This window comes from Mastomys coucha, unplaced genomic scaffold (genome assembly GCF_008632895.1).
Source record: "Mastomys coucha isolate ucsf_1 unplaced genomic scaffold, UCSF_Mcou_1 pScaffold19, whole genome shotgun sequence".
Lineage (NCBI taxonomy): Eukaryota > Metazoa > Chordata > Mammalia > Rodentia > Muridae > Mastomys > Mastomys coucha.
Genome location: NW_022196901.1, coordinates 2,195,179 through 2,215,515, shown reverse-complemented (window position 1 = coordinate 2,215,515; position 20,337 = coordinate 2,195,179). Strand labels below are relative to the sequence as shown.

The 20,337-nt window shown below is 40.2% G+C and overlaps 1 protein-coding gene across 10 annotated transcripts in view; it reads left to right on the top strand.

Moving 5' to 3' along the window:
- Nucleotides 1-20,337, top strand: part of Cdk14 (cyclin dependent kinase 14) — a 596,871-nt gene that overhangs the window by 122,548 nt on the left and 453,986 nt on the right. For all 10 annotated transcript variants that reach the window (XM_031379952.1, XM_031379953.1, XM_031379950.1 and 7 more), the window contains one exon: nucleotides 5,204-5,449. In XM_031379952.1, coding sequence (XP_031235812.1) covers nucleotides 5,204-5,449 — 246 coding nt within the window. The remainder of the gene's footprint in view (nucleotides 1-5,203; nucleotides 5,450-20,337) is intronic.

Sequence of the window (20,337 nt, the reverse complement as noted above, 5' to 3'; positions counted from 1 at the left end):
TGTTTACTGTGATTGACCTTGGGCCCATGTGCCCAAGATATTTTCTTCCTGGCCCTATGATTTGAGAAGACCATTTTTAAACTATTGAAGCCTATTGTGCCTCATGAGTTTGTTAGCAAAGATCTACTAGATTCAAGAGGACTCTTGAGGACAAACTGATTTTGAGGGTGGCTGTGAAATGAATATAAGACCAAGTCATCATTACCCTATGGGAGAGATAGATTGTTGAGATCGTTCATTAAAAGGAATCTTTGTAGTATAAGAGTACAAAATATAGCAGTCACTGAAGGGATTCATAACAAAGCTTGTTTTAAGTGTCTGGGATTGAATCAGCAAAGGGTCCCTGGAGTGAGGTAATTTTTTTAGCATAGATGTGGCTTTGCTTGAGAAGAAGGCTTTTCATCCTAAGACGACTGACAAAGTCCATGCAACAGATGGTAGAAACTGATGATCTGTGGAATGCTCTAAGGCTCCTGTGCTTGGAGCAGTTTTAGCTTGTACTCTTTGTGCATGACCCAATGTTCATGCTCTTAAAAATATGTATAGCTAATAAAATCAGTTAAAATTAATTTGAGGGATGAAGAAGTGGCCCAATGGTTAAGTGTGCACATTGCTCTTGCATAGGACCAGCGTTTGGAGGTTCATGTTAGGAGGCTCAGAACTACCTGTAACTAGCTCTAAGTCATCTGACACCCTCCTCTGGCCTTTGCTGGTACCCATACACATAGACTCTTTCTCTTGTACATATGCTCTGTCTCTGTCTCTCTCCCACACTCACACAGACTTACATAGAAAGCTTTAAACATTTAAATTTAATTTTCTTTTTTGGCATTTAATCTCTGATTACTGACTTAGTCAAATTACCCTACTTTCACAGACTAATTTCCATGATTCTAACATATTTCATATACTCTAAATAAACATGATTGCTGCAAGTTGTATTTCTGCATTCATGTGTGCCCCGTTCTAAGACACCAGTATTGTAAGTTGGATTAATTTTAGTTTTTAAAGCCTTCCTAAGCATTGTAGGTCTACTAACTTACTTTGCCTCCCGAGGAAATTTAGTAATAATTCTTTCTTATGTGTTCTTGGTATTATGGCATCTTTACAGTAACACAATAGCATGGCTTAGTGAATTTTAGTTGTTGGTCATTTGGTGTCTTGGTTGCCTTGTCTAAATTACTGACTCAGACTTGAGTCATGGGATGGCAGTCAAACCAACTTTCCTCTTTTAGGGGTTACTTCACATATGCTGTTAAAAGTTAAATTATTTAAACAACTTCCTTCTGCCAATGGGCATTTCTTTTTGCAGTCTGTTGTCTGTCCACCAGATGCGCATTTTTGTAATATGTCATTTAGGGAACATTATCTACCCTTCAGCACACTGCACTGTTGTGTTGCTTCAGCCTGTTACCCTGGAGCTGACCATGTCACTTTTGTTTCCATACTGACTGCACTCAGCAGTCCCCCCACCCCCCACTCCAGGCCCTGAGCAGCCACCCATGACTTCAGTGAGCTTCCTACTTGGTCTAACCTATTGGGCTGTTTGTTCTCTGTGTTAAGACAAGATATATTATATTTCATTTATTTTTTTTTCTATTGTAATCGCCATTCCTCCTTTAGTAGCTTTTATCATTGGAAATCATATTTAACTCATTTTTTTTAAAGTAACTCATTTGATTTAAACACAATATTATGTTTCTTTTTGATGGTTGAATAAGCAACCACAGTTTTGTCAGTGGGAACTCTTTTAGACCAATTCTCTTGCTAACAGTTTTTTTTTTCTGATATTTTAAAAAGGATCCTAGCTTTGTAGTTAATAGCTAGAGGTTTCTTAGCCTCCATTTCTTTCTCTTTGATTCTTTTCTCCAGCCTTCCATCAACACTTATATCCTGTGAGCTGGAATCTATTCTTTTTAGTGGGAGGCCCAACATAGGCCAGAATGGAGGCATCCAGTGGGGCTGGATGAATGAGTTACTATTTATTGACTAAAGAAGTCTCCTTTGTTAGGTACCTGCTAACAGGTTATAGTGAGCTTCACTGGAAGCTGTGCTTGCATGAGGGTAGTACCTACATGTAATTTGTCTTCTGGTGCTCTCCGCTACTGCTGGGCATACATTATTCACTCAATGACTTTATGCTAAACGTGGCTAGAAACTACAGCTTCCACCAATGAATGGACACTGTTCTTATTTCACCTTGCTGGATCCTTTTCTAAACCAGAACTTTTTTAAAATTTAGGGTCTTCAGGAGAACTGTCAGATGGGTGTGTAAGAGTAGCAGAGCTGACTCCAGGTGTTTCAGGAGGACCTGAGTTTGACTTTCTGTTGTGGTCACCGTTAACAGAGACGGGCAGATCGCATTTACGGCTCATGTCCCTAATACTGGACACATGACACCCTTTTAGAAGAGTTTACATTGACTTATGTGGAAAACTCAGTATAGATTTCTTTCCTTGATTAAGACTCACGCACAAAGAAGGTGTTGATACTGGTATGACTCGTGGCAGCCTGGCTGTGCAGGAGACCAGCAAAATTGTACAGAAGCTTAAGTACGTGGAAAAACTTGTTCATGAGTTTTAGAGTACTCATGATGTTATGAAGTTGTGGTAGATGGTACTCAGTACATGGTTATCCACAACAATATTGACAACCATTGCTTATTTTGTCCTGGATTTATTAGTGCTATATATAGCAGTAGTTTGGTTTTGTTGTTGTTAATGATGATAGTGATGGTGGTGGTGGGTTTTCTGTTTTTGGTTTTTTGAAAGTCCTTTTCAAGTACCAGAGTGCTTCAAACTGTTTCAGTAAAATGTGCATAGTAGGTTTCTACTCTCAAGTAATGTAGTACCACAAAGGCACAGGCTTATTATTTCAGTTTCAGTAGGCTGAAAGTCTGAGTGTGTCATAGGGTTTCTTTGCTGAGATATTTCCAGGCTGAAATCAGGGCGGTGGTTCTCACTTAGAGCTCAAGATCCTCTAACATGTCCACAGAGCTACTTTTACTGTGTGTGCAGTTGTGTGGCCCCCCATTTTTCTGATGGTTGTCAGGCAGAGGCCATGTTATGTCTTATGACCGCATAGTCCTCAGGATCATTATTGGTTTTTTTCTCACTAGTCAGCCCATATCTTACTGACTTGTTTTTCCTGGTTTTGCAGGGATCTCTTAGTTTTGTTTATCCCACCAAGCAATCTAGTGTTTACATATAGAACAATATAATTATATGATATTACTTCACAATTGCACAGGATAGGGAGGGAGCCATTCTAAGGCAGGAGATAGTAGGTATTGTTTTAGAATCCACCTATTGCATTGAGCTTCAGCTAAAGAATCTTGGTGATAACTATTCATGAACATGTGTATTATTATTTTAGTGTCAGCATTGTGCTTTTGGATGAATGTCTCAGAGCCTCTGCTCTTTTGTATCAAACATGCGATGATTAGTTATTTGGATGAATCTTTTTGTGTATGATTTATTACAAGAAGACTGAGCAAGACATTATGGGAGAATGATGCAATAACTTGGTATGGTTCTTACTTTCAAGAACTTAGGTAAAGAGTAGTTGAATCTTAGATGCTTGAGAGAAGACTCAGTAGGTAAGAGCACTTGCTGCTCTTGCAGAGGGCCCGTGCCCTGTTCTCAGCATCTACTTGTCAGCTTATAAGTATTTGTAGCTCCAGTTCCAGGGTCTCCAACACCATCTTCTAGGTTCTTTGGGCACCAAGCATGTATGTGGTGCATTTGCTCTTTGGATGGAGTCAACCAGTATGCTATTCCAAAAGTTGATCTTTAAACTTTAACCATATGAGCTTTTATTAAATGTTTTCCAGTTTTCCTCATTTGATAGCATATAGCGATGCAGAAACTAGTCACTTAAGGAAAAACAGAAAGCAATTTCATTCAAGATAATAGTTTCTTTATAGAGAATAGTGAACTTAGTGTGTGGGTTTTCTGTGACTGTGACACAATGCCTGAGGTTCCCTGAAACCTGGAGAGATTCCTCTGCGTCCACCACAGCTCTCTCCATTTCTGCTCAACTGTTGTTTGGGAGCCTGAGGTGAAGCAGAACATCCCAAAGTGCAGAGTAGGGAAAAGCTGCTCATGTTATGGCTGCTGTAAATCCTAGTGAGAGCTATGGCAAGCTAAAGAGAGAAGCAGAGGGGACGGGGTTGGGGGAAAGAAAGAAGGGGGTGGGGAGAATGTTCTTAGAGTTAAGGAAATGCACAAAACCAATGGCCTAACTTCCTCCTGCCAGGCCCCGCCTACTAATGCTTCTGTCATCTCACAGTAAAGTTAAGATGAAGAACACCAAGGCTTTCTTTTCACACATGGCCTTAGGGACTCTTAAGATCAAAAGTGTAATACCTCTGTCACAGGAAAGTTAGAGGTTGCAAGCAAACTCCAGGATTTCTAGAGGATAGGGACCATGAAAGAGTTGGAATAAAAAGTGGTAAATGGGGACAATGCCCCCAAAGGACTACAGTAAACTCTGTGAAAGAGCAGGCTGCTTACTGAGAGAGGGACCCTGGCTTTTGGGAGGGAAACAGAGGCCCAGTGCTTTAAGGTAAACAACCATCAACTGACTGTCACCAGGGGTATTCCATTGATAGTATAATTTGCTAGCTTTGAAGTTCAAAAGAATAACCCACCACGATCCTCATTATTTATTACCGAACCACCAGTCCGTTCCAATTTGGACACAAAGTCAAGATGGGGCAGATTTTCCACCTGTCTTGAGACATAAACCTTTGAAACAAAGTAACACCTTTAGTCCATGAGCTTCTGTAACTTCTATCAACTCCTGTGGCCCTCACTGGTTGTCCCTGGGATCCAGGCCCGCTGTGGGTGGGTTTGTTGTTTGTTTTGTGTTTTATTGTTGCTGTTTATGAAGTCATGTTACTCACTCTTTTGATGATTTAGGACTATCCACTTGCTGTCAGATGCTAGAATCTGACATAGAGTCAAGAACCTCGTAGGGTATGTGGTCTGTGACATGTTTTCCTTTGTTTGCTGTTAGCTAGGTTCCTTTTCCTTCTAGTGAAATATAAGTGGTGAGTCAGTGAGTTTATGCAGAGTAATATAGTGGGCTTTTTTTGGTATTTCTTGAAATTGAAATGAACACTGGAATAAAAAAAAATAGCACGTCTAGTGATAGTGATGTTTCAGTGTAGAGTCCTCAATTCATTTCTTTTATTTTCCAGATATGTGTCACAAAGATGTCTACACGGAACTGCCAGGGAATGGATTCAGTGATCAAGCACCTGGACACAATTCCTGAAGATAAGAAAGTCAGGGTTCAGAGGACACAGAGCACTTTTGACCCATTTGAGAAACCAGCCAATCAAGTCAAAAGGGTACATTCTGAGAACAATGCTTGCATTAACTTTAAATCCTCCTCTGCTGGCAAAGAGTCACCGAAAGTCAGGCGGCACTCCAGCCCCAGCTCGGTAAGTGCAGACTTCTCCCTTCCATTTATCACTGAGTAAACAGGAGGACTGGCCTTCATCAGGGCCGCACACTGAGCCAGCCGGAGACTGCAGGTGGTGCTGGCGCTGAGCTTTTATGCACTCTCTCCCTGGGAGGTTGAATATTTTGGAAGAGAGAAAGCTATAAGCAGACTCTTGAGTTCAGAGAACCCAGCAAGCAAATGAATGAACTAATTTAACTTATTTTTACAAAATTCCTTTTTCTTCTTTAAAAATAATAAGATTGTTTTGGAGTTAGACCAATTTATCATTAAAATCTCTTGACTACAGCCTCTTAGAGATGTTTCAGAACTTCTCTGTGCTTGTGAGAAGTTTTTAAATCAGCAGACTCACAAAGCATTTCACTTCAGGAAGGAAAGTTGTTCATGAGTCTCACGGTTTGTTTCTAATGGAAATAGTTTGGAATTTAACAGCAAGGCACTGACCCTCCAAGGGAAAAGTCCTTCATTTTTAAGAAATCCTAAGCTCTAGCCCAAGCCAATTCTTGCCTTTTGACCAAGGTGCCTTAGTTTTCTGGGGAGTCCTTGCTCAGGGCTCCAGCAGTGTGGTCAGGCACTAATCTCACTCATCAGGATGACAAACAGATGAGCTCATTGTCCTCCACAGGTGTCACCTCTGTCCCCTTATGGAAGAGGCATTCAATTTCAAGTTGCTTGCTGCTTCTCACTTTCAAAATTGCAATCAGAACCTTCTTCCAAGGCTGGCTGGCACTTGGCATTGTAAAAGTTTACTGTGATCTTTTGAAATGGAATAATTTTCAGATTTAACTGAAACTTAATAATCTTTTGACATGGATGCCCTAAGAAGATTTTAAAACGGAGAGGGAAATGTTAAGGGAACTTGGGTTCTGTTATCTTGCTAAGAACACATGTCCTTTGAAAAAAAGATCGAGTTCAAAGTTTTCATGCAAGCAGAAGCAGCACAGCCCATGAGTGGCTTCAGTAGCACCCGCGCTGCAGGTCTACTAAGTTCTGTGCTCCTGAGCAACACCAGCATTAATAAAGCTCAAGAAAACAAATATGATTAGGACACTTCTGAAACTTGGGTGTGTGCCCCCCAAATCCTTGCAATCTTTTTGTGTAACTACAAGGTAGGATTTGCTTGGTTCACAGCGCTACTATTAACTTCTCAGAAAAGCTTCATTTTAGTATTATGTAAAAGAAACTCAGAGTTGTTGAGAGCAGTCAAGATCCTACCATGTTGAGAATTGTATGTAGTTACTATGTAGTATCCTGTTATCATGTATGTGCTTCTATGATTGGTTTGTAGAAATTATCATACTAGATATTGTAATAAGGCAATCTTTACTAAAAAGTACTGTCTGAGTTCAAATCAAATGGCCATCTATCCTGTATGTTACTTGAGACTACTAGCTACAGTAAGCAGGCCTAATTCTCCTTTGTTTCTGGTTCTAATTGTTCCTGTAAATGCAGCATGCTTTTAGAAATGTTTATTATTTTTAACTTTTTTATTGGTTCTTTGTGAATTTTACATCATGCACCCCAGGCTCACCCATCTCCAGTCCCTCTCATATCTGCCCCTTGCCCTTTCAACTGCCACCCAAACCCACACAAACAAAAGAACAACCACGACAAACAAAACAAAGCATAGAAAACATCTCAGGGTGGAAGCTGTAGTGTGTCACAGTGTGTCCTACAGTGTACCACTCTGTCTACATATCTTTATTTGCAAATGTCTACTGCAATTGAGTCATCGGTCTGGTTCAAGATCTCTGGCTTCTGTGACACCATTGGCTCCGCATCAGGACCCTTCCCAGTCACCATCTACATTGGCTCCACATCAGGACCCTTCCCAGTCACTATCTACATTGGCTCCGCATCAGGACACTTCCCAGTTACCATCTACATTGGCTCCGCATCAGGACACTTCCCAGTCACCAGTCATCCAGTTGTTGCCTTGGGTCATGGAGATCCTGCAGCAATGGGAAGCAGGACTGGTCCTTTCACATGGCCCAACTATTCACAGGTGAATGAGTTAGGGTGGGATAACTCAGAGGCCTGGATATGGGGCTGGGTGGTAGCAGAGCCCACCAGGTAGGTCAGCCCACCGGCTCTCCCACCACCAGGGTACAGCACCTTTCCAGCACTGCTCTGGTTAGGCCACCATCATCAGGAAGCAGGTTCAGCTCTCATGCCCTCTTGGCCAGCTCTCCTTACTACCAGAGGGGTAGAGTACCCAAATCACATCATGGCAGTGAAAGACCCCCAGAACAGGGGAGACCCTCACTCAAGCCTTGGGATGATGCAACCACTCAATAACTCATGAGAGACCTATCTTGCTGCAAGCACATGAGGTTTATTCGGAATAAGCCAGATCTGGGGTCAAATACGTAGCCTTGCAGGCCAGAGGGGTTCGACCCCGAACACAAGAAGTGAGGGGTATTTAAAGGGAAAAACCACAAACTAAGGGGGGTGAGGGAGTTACCAAGGAAACATAGCATGAAAACAATAGAAAATTCTAAAGGAACCCACTCCCTAGTTGAGTCAGGTCACAAGGAAGTCGTCCTGCACACTCATTGTCTAGAGGAATGTGGTTTGGTCAATGCTATCTTCCTAACGGCTGACCGCTATCGTGTTCCTTATTCTGGGCAATGCTATCTTCTTAATGGCTGACCACTATCCTGTTCCTTATTCTGGGCCCTAGCTGGAGGGGTCTCTGTGACCAACAAGTTCCTGGAACTGACCAGTCCACATTCCTGGCTCATTACAGAGACTTCCTATGCCTTCTTTAAGTAAAGGTTATACAGTATACATTAATGCATCTCCATTAACATGCTTTTTCCAAATTTCTAAATTCAGTCTTTCAGCAGATGAGTGGAGGTGCCAGCTTTCTCTCAATCTCATCCTCAGGCCTGGCTCACCTGTGGTCTCTTGGCCAGGGCCAGCACTACCTAACTGCCCAAGAGAGGTACAGTGCCTGCTCTGCTGAGTGCTGGAGCTGTATAAGGACAGGGCCATCTCACCCTCTCATGACCCCAGGGCCAACTCTCTCAACAGCCATAGGTGGTGAGCAGTCTGGGGTGAGAGGTGGGTGTAACAAGATCTCTCTCTCTCTCTCTCTCAGATATCCTCATCCCCTTATTTTAAAATTTCTCACAATTTCTGGTTCTATACAATTATCTTGATTTATAATTATACTTTCTCTGTCTTTGTTCTAGAATCTGACATATTTCTAAACACCTGTCATTCCCCCATCCTCCCACAGGAGAATGATACTTAGGAAACAAGATATGATTGCTGCAAGCGCTATATTGCTACTGGGAGTCATGTAGTTTTAGAAGTTAATGCGTGCATGGTAATGTAAACATAAACTGTGTGCCTTGAATATTCATTTATAAGTGTCAATAAGGAAAAGCTTATCAAGAAAAGCTGGGGCCCACCTGTCTGATGTACTTGGTATTTCTCTCTCCTTATGAAGTTTTCTGTTACTGCAAGTTACTTTGAATATACCTTAAAAGGTCAAATATGATAAAATTCGGGCAGATGGTAATGTCATAGGCTTTGAAACCCATCATATAATTAGAGAAACTAGTAGAGTAAAACCAAACCAGTGGACAGTATCTCAGATAAGCACAAGGCACTCGCTGGATCATGTGAGCGGAGGAGATCCAGGGAGTGCAGGCAGGTTCTCGGGTCTTTAGGTAGTCTCTAGTCTTTCTTTCCCGACTTCTCTAAAATGACAATTTGGCACACTTTCCTATCCTACATAGAAACTATTGGAGTAAATTCTGCACAGGGTAGATTCAATAGGTCCAAGGGAATGGGGAGGTTTAGGAAGTAGTGACATAAAGAAGTGGCATTATGTATATCTGGTGATTTATGGGGTAATGAGGAATACACAAAGAGAGAGTTTTCTCTGTCACATTTGTATTTATGGATACATTTGCCTAACATTTTAAGCTTACATTAATATACAGCATTTGATGATATATTACTCATAATGCAGAATACTCATAATACAGAAAGTAAAGTGTACAATGACTAAGTGTCCAACTTTTATTATTCATAATTACATTTTTTCATTTGTCCATATCTGTCAAGATTAGTAACCCCATTGTACCCTCCACGGTGATGTTAGTAGAATTATTTTATACCTGTGACAACCATAGGAAATCATGCTCTATGAAAACCATTGGCACTACTTTCTGTTACTTTTGGAAGCATTTCATGATATAGCAGTGGTTGCTAAATCCAAGAGTACCCTTTGCCCCGATACAGCAGCATTCATCTCATCATTATTTCAAAACAATGGTTAGTTCGGATTGTCCCTAAGAGTAGAGTTGATAAGAAAGGACAACTTGATGAAGTGTGGCAATATACCTCCTGTTATAATGAGGAAATGATTATTTCTTACAAGTAGTATTTAAAACAGTAGAAATTGTTTTTAAATGCCACACCTTGGAATGAGTATAACTCAGGGGCAGAAAACTTGTCCATTATGGGTAAAGCCCTGTGTTCAATCTCTTGTACTGCATAAAAGCAAAACACAACGCGCGCACACACACACACACACACACACACACACACACACACACCAGAAACTAAAACCACTAAACCTTAAACACACCTTCATTTCATGTGCATGTGTGTTCCTGTGTGTGCACCGTGCTTGTGCATGCATACGTGTGTGTGTGTATGTGTGTGTGTGTGAGAATGTGCTTTCCAGCTACAGTTTGTTATATGTTAGGAAGAGTGGCTGAAGTCCTAGGAATCAAGGCTACGTTGGTATCAGTAGCTATTATACTAGTCTATACTTGTAGGCCTCCTACTGCAGACCATAGCATGTTAAAATTCAGGCATACTATAAAGAATATAAAATCATAACAATTAACATATTTTAAAAAGGTATTTGATAGTCTGCTTCCAACATTTTGCTGAGTGCCTGCTTACTTCAGTTGCAGTGGTACTTAATGCTATGACGGATACCATGAGCATTCACTAGCCTTTGCTGTCACTTTCTGCTCATCCTATCAGTACTCTCTTATAAGCTGTAGCTGTTCGTCATCCCATAGGTAGACTGTCTTGGTGGCTCAGGTTAAAAGGTATTTTACTAATTAGGGCTGACATCTGTTGAGGTTGAACAGAGCTTATTTTCAAAAATTGAATATTTAGGTGGAGTTCCTCCATATTTCTACAAACTCCTGCAGATATACATATTTCCATACCATAAGAATCTTCCTGCCCTCATAGTAGTACCAACTCTGGAGAGAGAGGAGGAAGTTATGGGTTTGCAATGAGAGTCCTCACATACTCGTTCTGGGGTAGTGTCCTCTTGGCATGGCTTCCTTTCTGGTGGAAGGAAAACAATCCCCGTCCAGAACCAACCTCCTTGTCATTCCATGTCTGGTATTTGGATCCATACCTTTGCCCAGCATTTAGATCAGGTTTCTCATTAAGCTGTCTATTAATGAATTGTGAATTGCCTTGGCGGTGTAGCAAAATTACTGAGAGATAAGAGTGTGCTCAGGGCTTTGAGGAAGAACCAAAATGACAGGCAGCGAGTGTAGATCTAAGTATTTGTTATGAGATCACAGAGTTTTGATTGGCTCCTTCCCTCCCTGACTAATACCTATGCAACACACAGAGTACTGCAACAGTTCTTAGTCGTGGTTTTATTACAGTCAGTGGAGGTATCTGATCTTACATGGCTGCATAACCAAGGCCGGGCCTTGAAGACTTGGTCATTACCCATGCCTTGTGAGGTAGGACTAGACAAGGGAAACTAGGTCATGTGTCCTTCCAGGGATATTGTTTGGGCCGCCCAACCTGCTTCCTGTTTCTCTCATCTTCCGCTTTTCTTGCTCTTCTTTCTTCTCTTTCCCTTCCCTTCCTTTCTCCCTTTCCCTCTCCTTTCTTCTGCCCCAGTTCTATCTGCTATGAAGTAAAGTGATCTTCTGACATGTGCTTCTCTCATTTGGAACTGAGCCATCACAGGCCTAAAAGGTGACCATGGAGTCAGGTGACCCTGGACTGAAGCCATGAGTGCAATAAAGCCTCCCTCTTCTGCATTGTGAATCTTAGATGTGTTGTCAGGAGGCCACAGCCTCAAGCAAACAGCCTCTCATTCCTACTGAGAAGGAGCATCAGTCTTCTATCAAGTCAGTATGGCACTGTGGATGTATCATTGCAGTGCATGAGCACAGTAAGGGCTACTCATGCGTTTTATAATGATGCAGTTTAAACAACCATGCTTGCTTCTAGGAATGAGAGTTCAGGCTAAGCACAATTAATATTCCCCCCATATGGGTGAAAATTCAATCCATGGAACTATTTTTACCAGGATAGTAGTAATAAAGGAAAGAGATTTTCATTCCTCATCAATTACGTTAATTTTAGTTCTGCCAGTAGCTACAGAATCCTTGATAAGTTTTGCTATTTATCCAGCCTTACATTCTTCATGTCTACATGGGATATTTAATAGAATAAACCTCCCAATGTGTCTATCAGGATTAAATTTAGATAAATAAAGGCCAGAGGCTGATGAGCAAACCTTAAGTATGTTTGGTATTTGCTACCTCTATTGAGGAATGAAGTGGAGCTGCTAAGGTCCTGCCTTTTTGAGTGGCAGCATGGCCAGCACTATTCAGTTGCGGCACCCACACTTTCCATTACCCAGACCAATGTTCCCCTCCAGTGAGCCAGACAATTGACAGTCCTTTGCACTTTTATTCTGTTTTTGAAAAATGTATTAGCATTATCTCATTAAATTCAATGTCTCCATGGAGTGTTTGTTAGCAATTGCACATTAGCTGTCTGTATTTCCGAGTCACCATGGTGCTTTCAAGCGTGTCCACTAAGTAGAGAAGCGATAAGAAGGAAACAGTTGTCCCAGAACGCTATTTCTGCCTATTTGTGCACCTGAGGTCACACAGCCAAAGCTAATGGTCAGGGCGACTGCATCTTGGTTTGATCTGGTATCTTATTTAAACAGGACAGAATAATAAAGTTGTATGAAGAAAGGGCAAATGAAATGTTTGATCTTTTAGTTTAAAACAGGACCCCTCCTTATAGAGAGCATTCTTGGTCTTGTTCATTTGATAGGACGGTTTTACTCTTGGCCTCTTTAAACACTTGGCATTTGAATTCCTTATTTATATACATGGTAATTGCACATCAGACTACTACTTTTCCATGCTTAAAATAGTAGACTCACTTGTGAGACGCTAATCCTCAAAGCTCAGACTGTCTCATACATGCCCTGATCCAAAGAACCATTCTTTCTTAGACCAGAAGCGTTTTAGAGAGGAATCACATGCCTTTGATTCATCTTATGAAGCCTGTATGATTGATCTGCAAATTATACGGTATTTCCACAATGTCTATGTATCAGTTCCACAGGGCGAATAACTGATTGTTTTACTGCAAAATGTAGCAAAGTGTTAACTTTCTGCCATTGCGGTGTTAATAAAATGTACTTTAGCCACGATGGTTAATGCATCCAAATCCATTTAGTTAGAAATAGAAACCTACGTGCCATTAGCGTCTTCTTTTGCTTGATTTTCTTTCTTGTGAATAAGATGGGGCATTTGTTTTATAACTTAAAAACCTTAACATTTTAAAAATTTTCTCTGTACAGTTTTTTTTTTTTTTTTTTTTTTTTTTTTTTTTTTTTTTTTTTTTTTTTTTTTTTTTTTTTTTTTTTTTTTTTTTTTTTTTTTTTTTTAGTGTCACTGTCTTTTTTTGAATGTAATTGCATATTCATGGAAGATTTTGAAGAGTGAAAGATGACAATGTCTAGTCAGTTATTTGTGCCTCTCCTGAGAGAGGAAAAGAGGCCTCCCTTCTCCATTCAGTTCGTGGGGGTCCTTGTGCTTTCCTCAGTATGCAGTAGCAGATAAGCCCAGAGAGGAGCAAGGGCTGGTTTCTGCAGCTACCTTTTCTTCCTCTAACATTCACTGTGAAAGGAGCCCACATGCAAATGAGAGGATTTTTCCACTCTGATTTAAAATGACTTAGAGAGGAACTGTGAACACAATATTTTCTCCATTGAAGATCATTTTATACTGAAGTTTAATATAGGTTTGACAATTTCTACTTTGAAGTTGGGCTCAGGAGGGTGATGGTGAAGTGCGACATGCTCAAGCTGTTTCCTGGCGCTGAGAGTGAGGGAGAACATAACCCACACGGGACCAGTCAGGCAGCTCTGCATGCCAATGTCCATTACATCTTACAGGATTTTTATGGATATTTTTTGAAGAGAAAAAAAGGAAAAAGCTCTTCAGTGTAATGTGTAATTGAACATATATGGAAACCAAATCTCATTAAAAAGAATAAAAACTGACTTGGATCTCCTCTGCAACTCCCACCCTGTCTATATTAAAATTCAAAGTATATTCATCTATCACCAGTCTGTGTATTTTTCTGCGGCCTATATTGTGTTCCCACCAAATCACTATGTTGAATTTCTAAGCCACAGTACTGCACACTCCAGTGGAAGAGGTGATTGAGTGAAAATGCACTCATTGGGCTGCTTCTTAATCCAGTGTAAGGGATGTTCTCATGACCCAGGGAGGGACGCTACAGAGGGGATGCAGGCTGAGAAGCGATAGGTAATGGCCCACCCTGCATACAGAGGGGATGCAGGCTGAGAAGCGGTAGGCGATGGCCCACCCTGCGCCATCTCTGCAGAGACTGAACCTGCCTCCGCTGGCTTGATCTGATATAGTGCATCATTGGGAGATACTATTTCAGTTGTTGATGTTACCCAGGCTGCAGCATTTGGACACCTTTAACAAACTAATCCATGTCTAAAAAACAATGCTTTATTACTAGTTAGGCTGTTTTCTTAAAATATTGTTAATTACCAGATTTTGCTATTTTTTTTTCTTCCTTGCACTGCATGCTGAATGGGAACAGATTAAAGAGATGAGTTTTGCTTTGAGGAAAAATGTGTTTAATTAAAACTGAGCAGATAGTTTTGGGAAAGTCATCTTTCTGGGAGATTTTCCCATTTATACACTTAGACTAGAGTAAATGATGCTGAAAGTGTTGCACAGCCCTAGTTATTTCTGATTTCTCCGAAGACAAGAATTCTATTTTGGGTCTGTACTTCATTAAACATTTAGCGACGTGTAACTGTGGAGCTTGGTGTGGCTGTGTGGAATTGTCCTCGCATTGGATGCTTTGCTGCAGAAATGGGTTACTGTGGTGTTCAACTCTGTGGCAGACTGAGTAATTGATCCTAAGAGCTTGTTGCAGTCTATGATGCTGTCTTTGACATGCTCATTCTGCCTATAAAGATGCTCAGCCAGCAACCAGAGACATGCGTGTTTAATCATTGAGACTGAGATTTTAATTCTCTTCATGTCAGTATGAAAGATAAGAAGAGTTTGCCTCACTCATCTTCTTTACATATCTTCAAGTTACTAACCATGTCATATACGCTTGGAAAAGGTCAACATCCCAATTGGCAAATTGACTTCTTTTCGATTTCCACCATCATTGGATTTTTTTTTAAAAAGACAGTGTCTCACTAGTAGACCAGGGTGGTTTTGAGCTCAGGGCTAGCTGCCTGCCTCTGCCTCCTAGGTGCTGGCATTATAGATGTGTAATACCACATCCTACTTCTGTCCTTGAAATTTTTAGTGAGACTGCTTTATTTATATATGCATTCTGGTTACTCCCTCCTCTTATTTCCCTCTCACCTGCCACTCCCCTTCTCTGCACAGCTCTTGTTATATGTTCGTTACTTTTCATTTTGTGTTCGATGGCAGACTGTAACTGTATGTCTGTGAACCTGGGTGTGAAACTATAGAGACTAGCGAGTTCATCAGTGAGTACAACCAGATACCATGTCTTACCTTCTCCCATAACCTGTCATTGACAAGAATGTATTGCTAAGTTGTGGTGCCCAGTGAGCACATTCTCCATTCACAACTGACTGCTGGGTGGGTCTGATTTGTATAGACCAAATGCCAGTGGGCACAGCCATTTTGAATTCACGATTGCCATGGCCTTGGCCTGCTTGAAAGATAACTTTTTGCAATCCTTTCCTTATCTTCCAGATCCTACATTCTTTCAGCCCTGCCTTCCACAGTCTTTCTGAATGCTTTAAGGGTTTTATTTTAAGCACCTCATAGGGGTGCTGTAAGTCTCTTGTCATCCTGTATTCTTAGTATCTCTTGGAGCCATGGGTCTCAGTATTCACTTTCACTCACTATGAAGAGAAGCTTCTCCGATTAAGCACCCTTGGATGCTGGGTACAAATGTAGATATTTAGAAGGTGCTTTGAATCTATGCCAATTTAACTAAGTAGCGGTAGGTTTCTCCCCTTCCTGGGGCCTGAGTCATCTTCAGTCAGCGTTTTTTGACCAGATTTATAGCATTGGGCCTGGATCTTTCTCCTGTGGACTACATATCAAATCCAACCAGGAAGATCACCGATGCTCTTCTTCCTCCCCTCACAGACTGGAGAGCATTGCCCAGCACTTTCCAGCATTCCTGAAAGCTACCCAGCAGAGAGGGAGCTTCCATTTGTATTTGGCATCCAGAACTTTTGATGTCTTTTAACAGTAGGATCTTGTCATCAGTTTTTTGTGGGCAACAAGGGGAATGCCAAGAACCTGCATTCCACACTTGGTACTAGGGATTTTGTTCAATGACCCGTTACTTCCGAGACTGGCACTGTCTGGTCTTGGACAGTATTTGTTGCATCTTATATGTTTTTTAGTTGGGTGACCAGATAGCAGGGTTCACTAGAGTCATCCTACCTCCCTTGCTCTGATTCTTCCTTCTTTCACTCTCTCATGTCCCCACAGCTCCCTGTTTGAACCCCTCTGCCCGCAGTTTCCCACCCTTCCCACATTCACGTGCTAATGGGCTACTGTCCCTCTTCCGTTTAGGTTCCCTGTCCCCTGTCCAGTGTCTCCTTTCTAGATTTCTGGTTTCTGGAGATGATCCACGTCAAACACATGAAACTAAGGAACAGAAGCTAGGCAACACACGTGGGAGAAAACATGCTATATCTGTCTTTTTGGACCTTGGTCACTTCCCTCAGTATAAAACTTTCAAGCTTCACTCACTTTCCTGCAATTCCATCATTTTGCTTTTGTTTATAGCTGTGTAGAATTCCATTTTGTATGTATACTCTATTTTCCTTACCCATTCATCTGTTGATGGACCTCATTAACAAATGGTGCAGGGAACACTGGATATCACTATGTAAAGAATGTCACTAAGTCCTTATATCTTACCCTGAATGAAACTCTACAAATGGATCAAAGATCTCTGGATATGACCCGATACCCTGAAACTGTTGGGGAAAAAGTAGGGAGTACATTTCAGCCTATAGGCAAATGGATATCCTGACTCTGGTACCTCTGGAAATGGGACGGGCAGTCCACAAAACAACTAAAAAACCTCTTTAGAGTAAAGGAAACTGGGAAACTGTTGACTGAGTGAAGAGACAGCTCACAGAATAGAGGAAAATAAATATTTGCCAGGTACTCATCTGATAGAGGGCTAGTAACTAAATAACAAAACAAAACAAACAAAAAAAACCCCACAAATTATACTCCAAGAATGAACCATGCAATAAAAAAAATGGGCTATGAAACTAAACAGAGTTCTCAAAAGAAGAAATAGGAAAATTAAAAAAATATTTAATATTCTTAACCATCACAAATATTCACATTTGAACTCTTTATGGATTCCATATTACCCCAGTCTGAATGAATACAAATAGAGCACGTGTTGGTCTGGATGTAGCCATTGGAGAAACTACTCTAGATAGGTTTCTCAAAAAGCTGCCAACTGAACTGCCATGTGACCCAGTTATACCATTCCTGGGCAGGTGCTAAGGAATTCATCCTATTACAGAGGCGCTGTACAGATGTGTTTGGGAAGTTTTCTTCACAATATCTGGGAAGCGGGGCTGTGGTTCTTTGTCCTGCTTATCAACTGTCAACCTTTTGGTGGTTAATGTGTGCAGTTCTTTACATGGTCTAGGTTGGAACTCAGTGCCTGGAGTAGAGGACGGCTTTCCTCCCACTCTTCAGGCTGCCTGTTCACTCTGGGGAGGGTTTCCTTTGCCTGCGGAGTGTTTTAGATTTCATGTCATTCAAACTGTTGAGTTTTGCTGTTAGCTCCTAAGTTTTTGGCATCCAATTCAAAAATGTTCCTGCGTGTGCTTGTATCTTGAAGTGTTTTTCCTTAGCATTGTGAACATTTCACATTTCAAATGGAAGTTTGTTTTTTTTTTTTATGTGTTTTGAATTGATTTTTGTACAAGATGAGAAGTGGGGATTTAATTTCATTCCTTGGATAGGCAGTTTCAACAGCACTATTTGTTAATATTCAACAAAAACCAAACAACAAAATATTCTGTAACATACCAAATCTGGTTTTGTCTGGTTGAACAGAATGAGCTTTTGTGAAGGAAGCAAGTTGAAAGCCTACTTGCAGGTGGTTGGTTTCCAGTCTTGATAAAGTTCATGTGCACACAGACTATACAAGTCCATGATAAACACAGGTAAACATTTGAGGGATTTCCCTCCTCTAGTTTCAGATACTCTTTTATTGTGTTTTTGGATCTTCTCCATAGCATACTGTTGAGTCCTCACACCGTACAAGTCTATGAACTTTCATTTGCCAAAGGTGGTACATTTATGTTTATTGTAATCTTTGATATGGTTGGGTTTAACTTTCTCCATATATGACAATTTACTTAGTATGCTATTTTTTTTTTTTTTTTGGAGAATTTCTCCTCTAACTTCCCTCTTTACCTTTCTACTTTCTTCCTTGGATTTTCCTTTCATTCCTCTATTTATTTAAGACATATATATCTTACTTATAAAAATGTATCAAATACTTTTGAAAATGTAAGAAAAATCTAAAATTGGTGACTTTGGAGTTAATTAGTATCTACACTCTGTTCTGAATACTTCAAGAAATCTTAACATGGTTTTCTCTTCTCCTTGCTTTCTTGCCCTTCTTCCCCTGTTCCACCCAAGCCTTATGTTGAAGTATGTGGAAGTTAATTCTTTAATACATTTGACTCACGTGCTAAAAGTGGCAGTCTCTCTTTTTAAGTTTCTATGCAGATACAGTCTGTCTTTCCTTGAAGGTTCATTCTGGGGAGAATTTTGTTTAAACCTGAGTTTATTCCTGTTTCAGCTATGTTTTCTCCCACTCTACACTCATTAAATGTTTTATTATACTGCTTCAATATTGATCATACAATAACTTCAAAGCCATTCCTGCCTTTACACTGTTACCTCTATTTGCAGAGTTTTAGCTCCTTTAACCATTCAACTCTAGCCTCCTCTTTCATGAGTTTATCTTTCATGATTGAGTGCATTGATTTGTGAGTTTAGGATTTGTACTCATGTTTTTGGTTGAGAACCACTGTCAGCTTATTCTATTTCTGTCACTTGTTTCTGTTGATGCCATCAAAAGGCCATGATATCATTTTATTTTAACTAAAAGGTCATGGTTACAACATTAACATAATTGCATTTTCCCGATGTCTAAGGATTCTGAATACTTTTTCTACTTTGCACTTTCTATAGATACTAGCTGAGTCTTCGCTTTGTAGTGTAGCCCAAAGTGTGGACTCACACCTGTCTTTCCTGGTTTTATAACATTAAATTTCCTTTTGCATTTCTTGGGAAGACTTAGTGTCCTCCCTGTGTTGACCAGTCTGCTGTATACTTCAAGGTTTCTGCTACTTTAATTTAATCATTTTCTTATTAATTTTGGAACTTTTCCATGAAAATTTATTCCTAATTACATTTTACCATTCAAGAGTCCTCAAAATGTCTGGTTAGATAATTTCTTTCTTTGTGGTCATGAATTGTTACTTTGTAAAAAATGTATTTTTAGTCACTGTCACACTTGTAGTAGAGAGGAGAATAGAGAGTACATTTGTTACTTTCCTTTTAAATTCATTGTTACCGTTAGCATTCAGGTAGTGGATGCCATGTGGCATTTCATTGTTTGTGTTATTGTGCTTTCTTTTATTCAACCTCCCTACCACTCTGCCCTGTAATCTCAATGTACAAATTTCTCAGTGTGTGTAGTCTTTCCTATGCTTTCCTATGTGTGTGTATGATCAAATCTAGATTCTGCATATGAGGAGAAACAATCCTCATATCTAGTATTTTTCCTCCTTTTTGTCTTCCTCAATTTATCCCCTTCCTCCCTCATTGTAAGCTTTCTTCCACTTTCATGATACCATATATGTTTTATACATGGATTTACACACACACACACACTCATGTATATGTTTTATATATGGGTTTAAACATGTGCATGCGCATGCACACAGTGACCACACACACACACACATACACACACGAATATGTGTGTCCATATATGAGACAAACCATAGTTCTTGTATTTTTGAGTCTGATTTGTGTTGCTTATGTTATCATTGTTATTTGTATATCATTTAAAGAATCATATTAATGGTAATTATCAATTTTCCTGAAGATGCTGTGATTTTCAGCTTTGTTATGACTGAGTAAAAATTCATTATGATTATGAATCAGAGTTTTTTCAAGTTAATCTGTTGATGATGATGTAGGTGGGTTGCATATATGAATGGTGAGTTCATCATTTCCATAGTAAGGTCATTAGGTTACAACACTACCAGGAGTGTGTAAGGTCTCTTTAGCTCATATTCTTGTCAGCAGTTTTCGTCTTTAATGTGTTAGTCCTTCTCACTGGGGTGAGACAGCATCTCAGTGTTGCTTTAATTTGCTTTTCCTGAAAGCTAAGGATGTTGAACAGCTTCTTTCTTCCTTTCTTCCTTTTTTCCTTCCTTCCTTCCTTTCTTTCTTTCTTTCTTTCCTTCCTTCCTTCCTTCCTTTCTTTCTTTCTTTCCTTCCT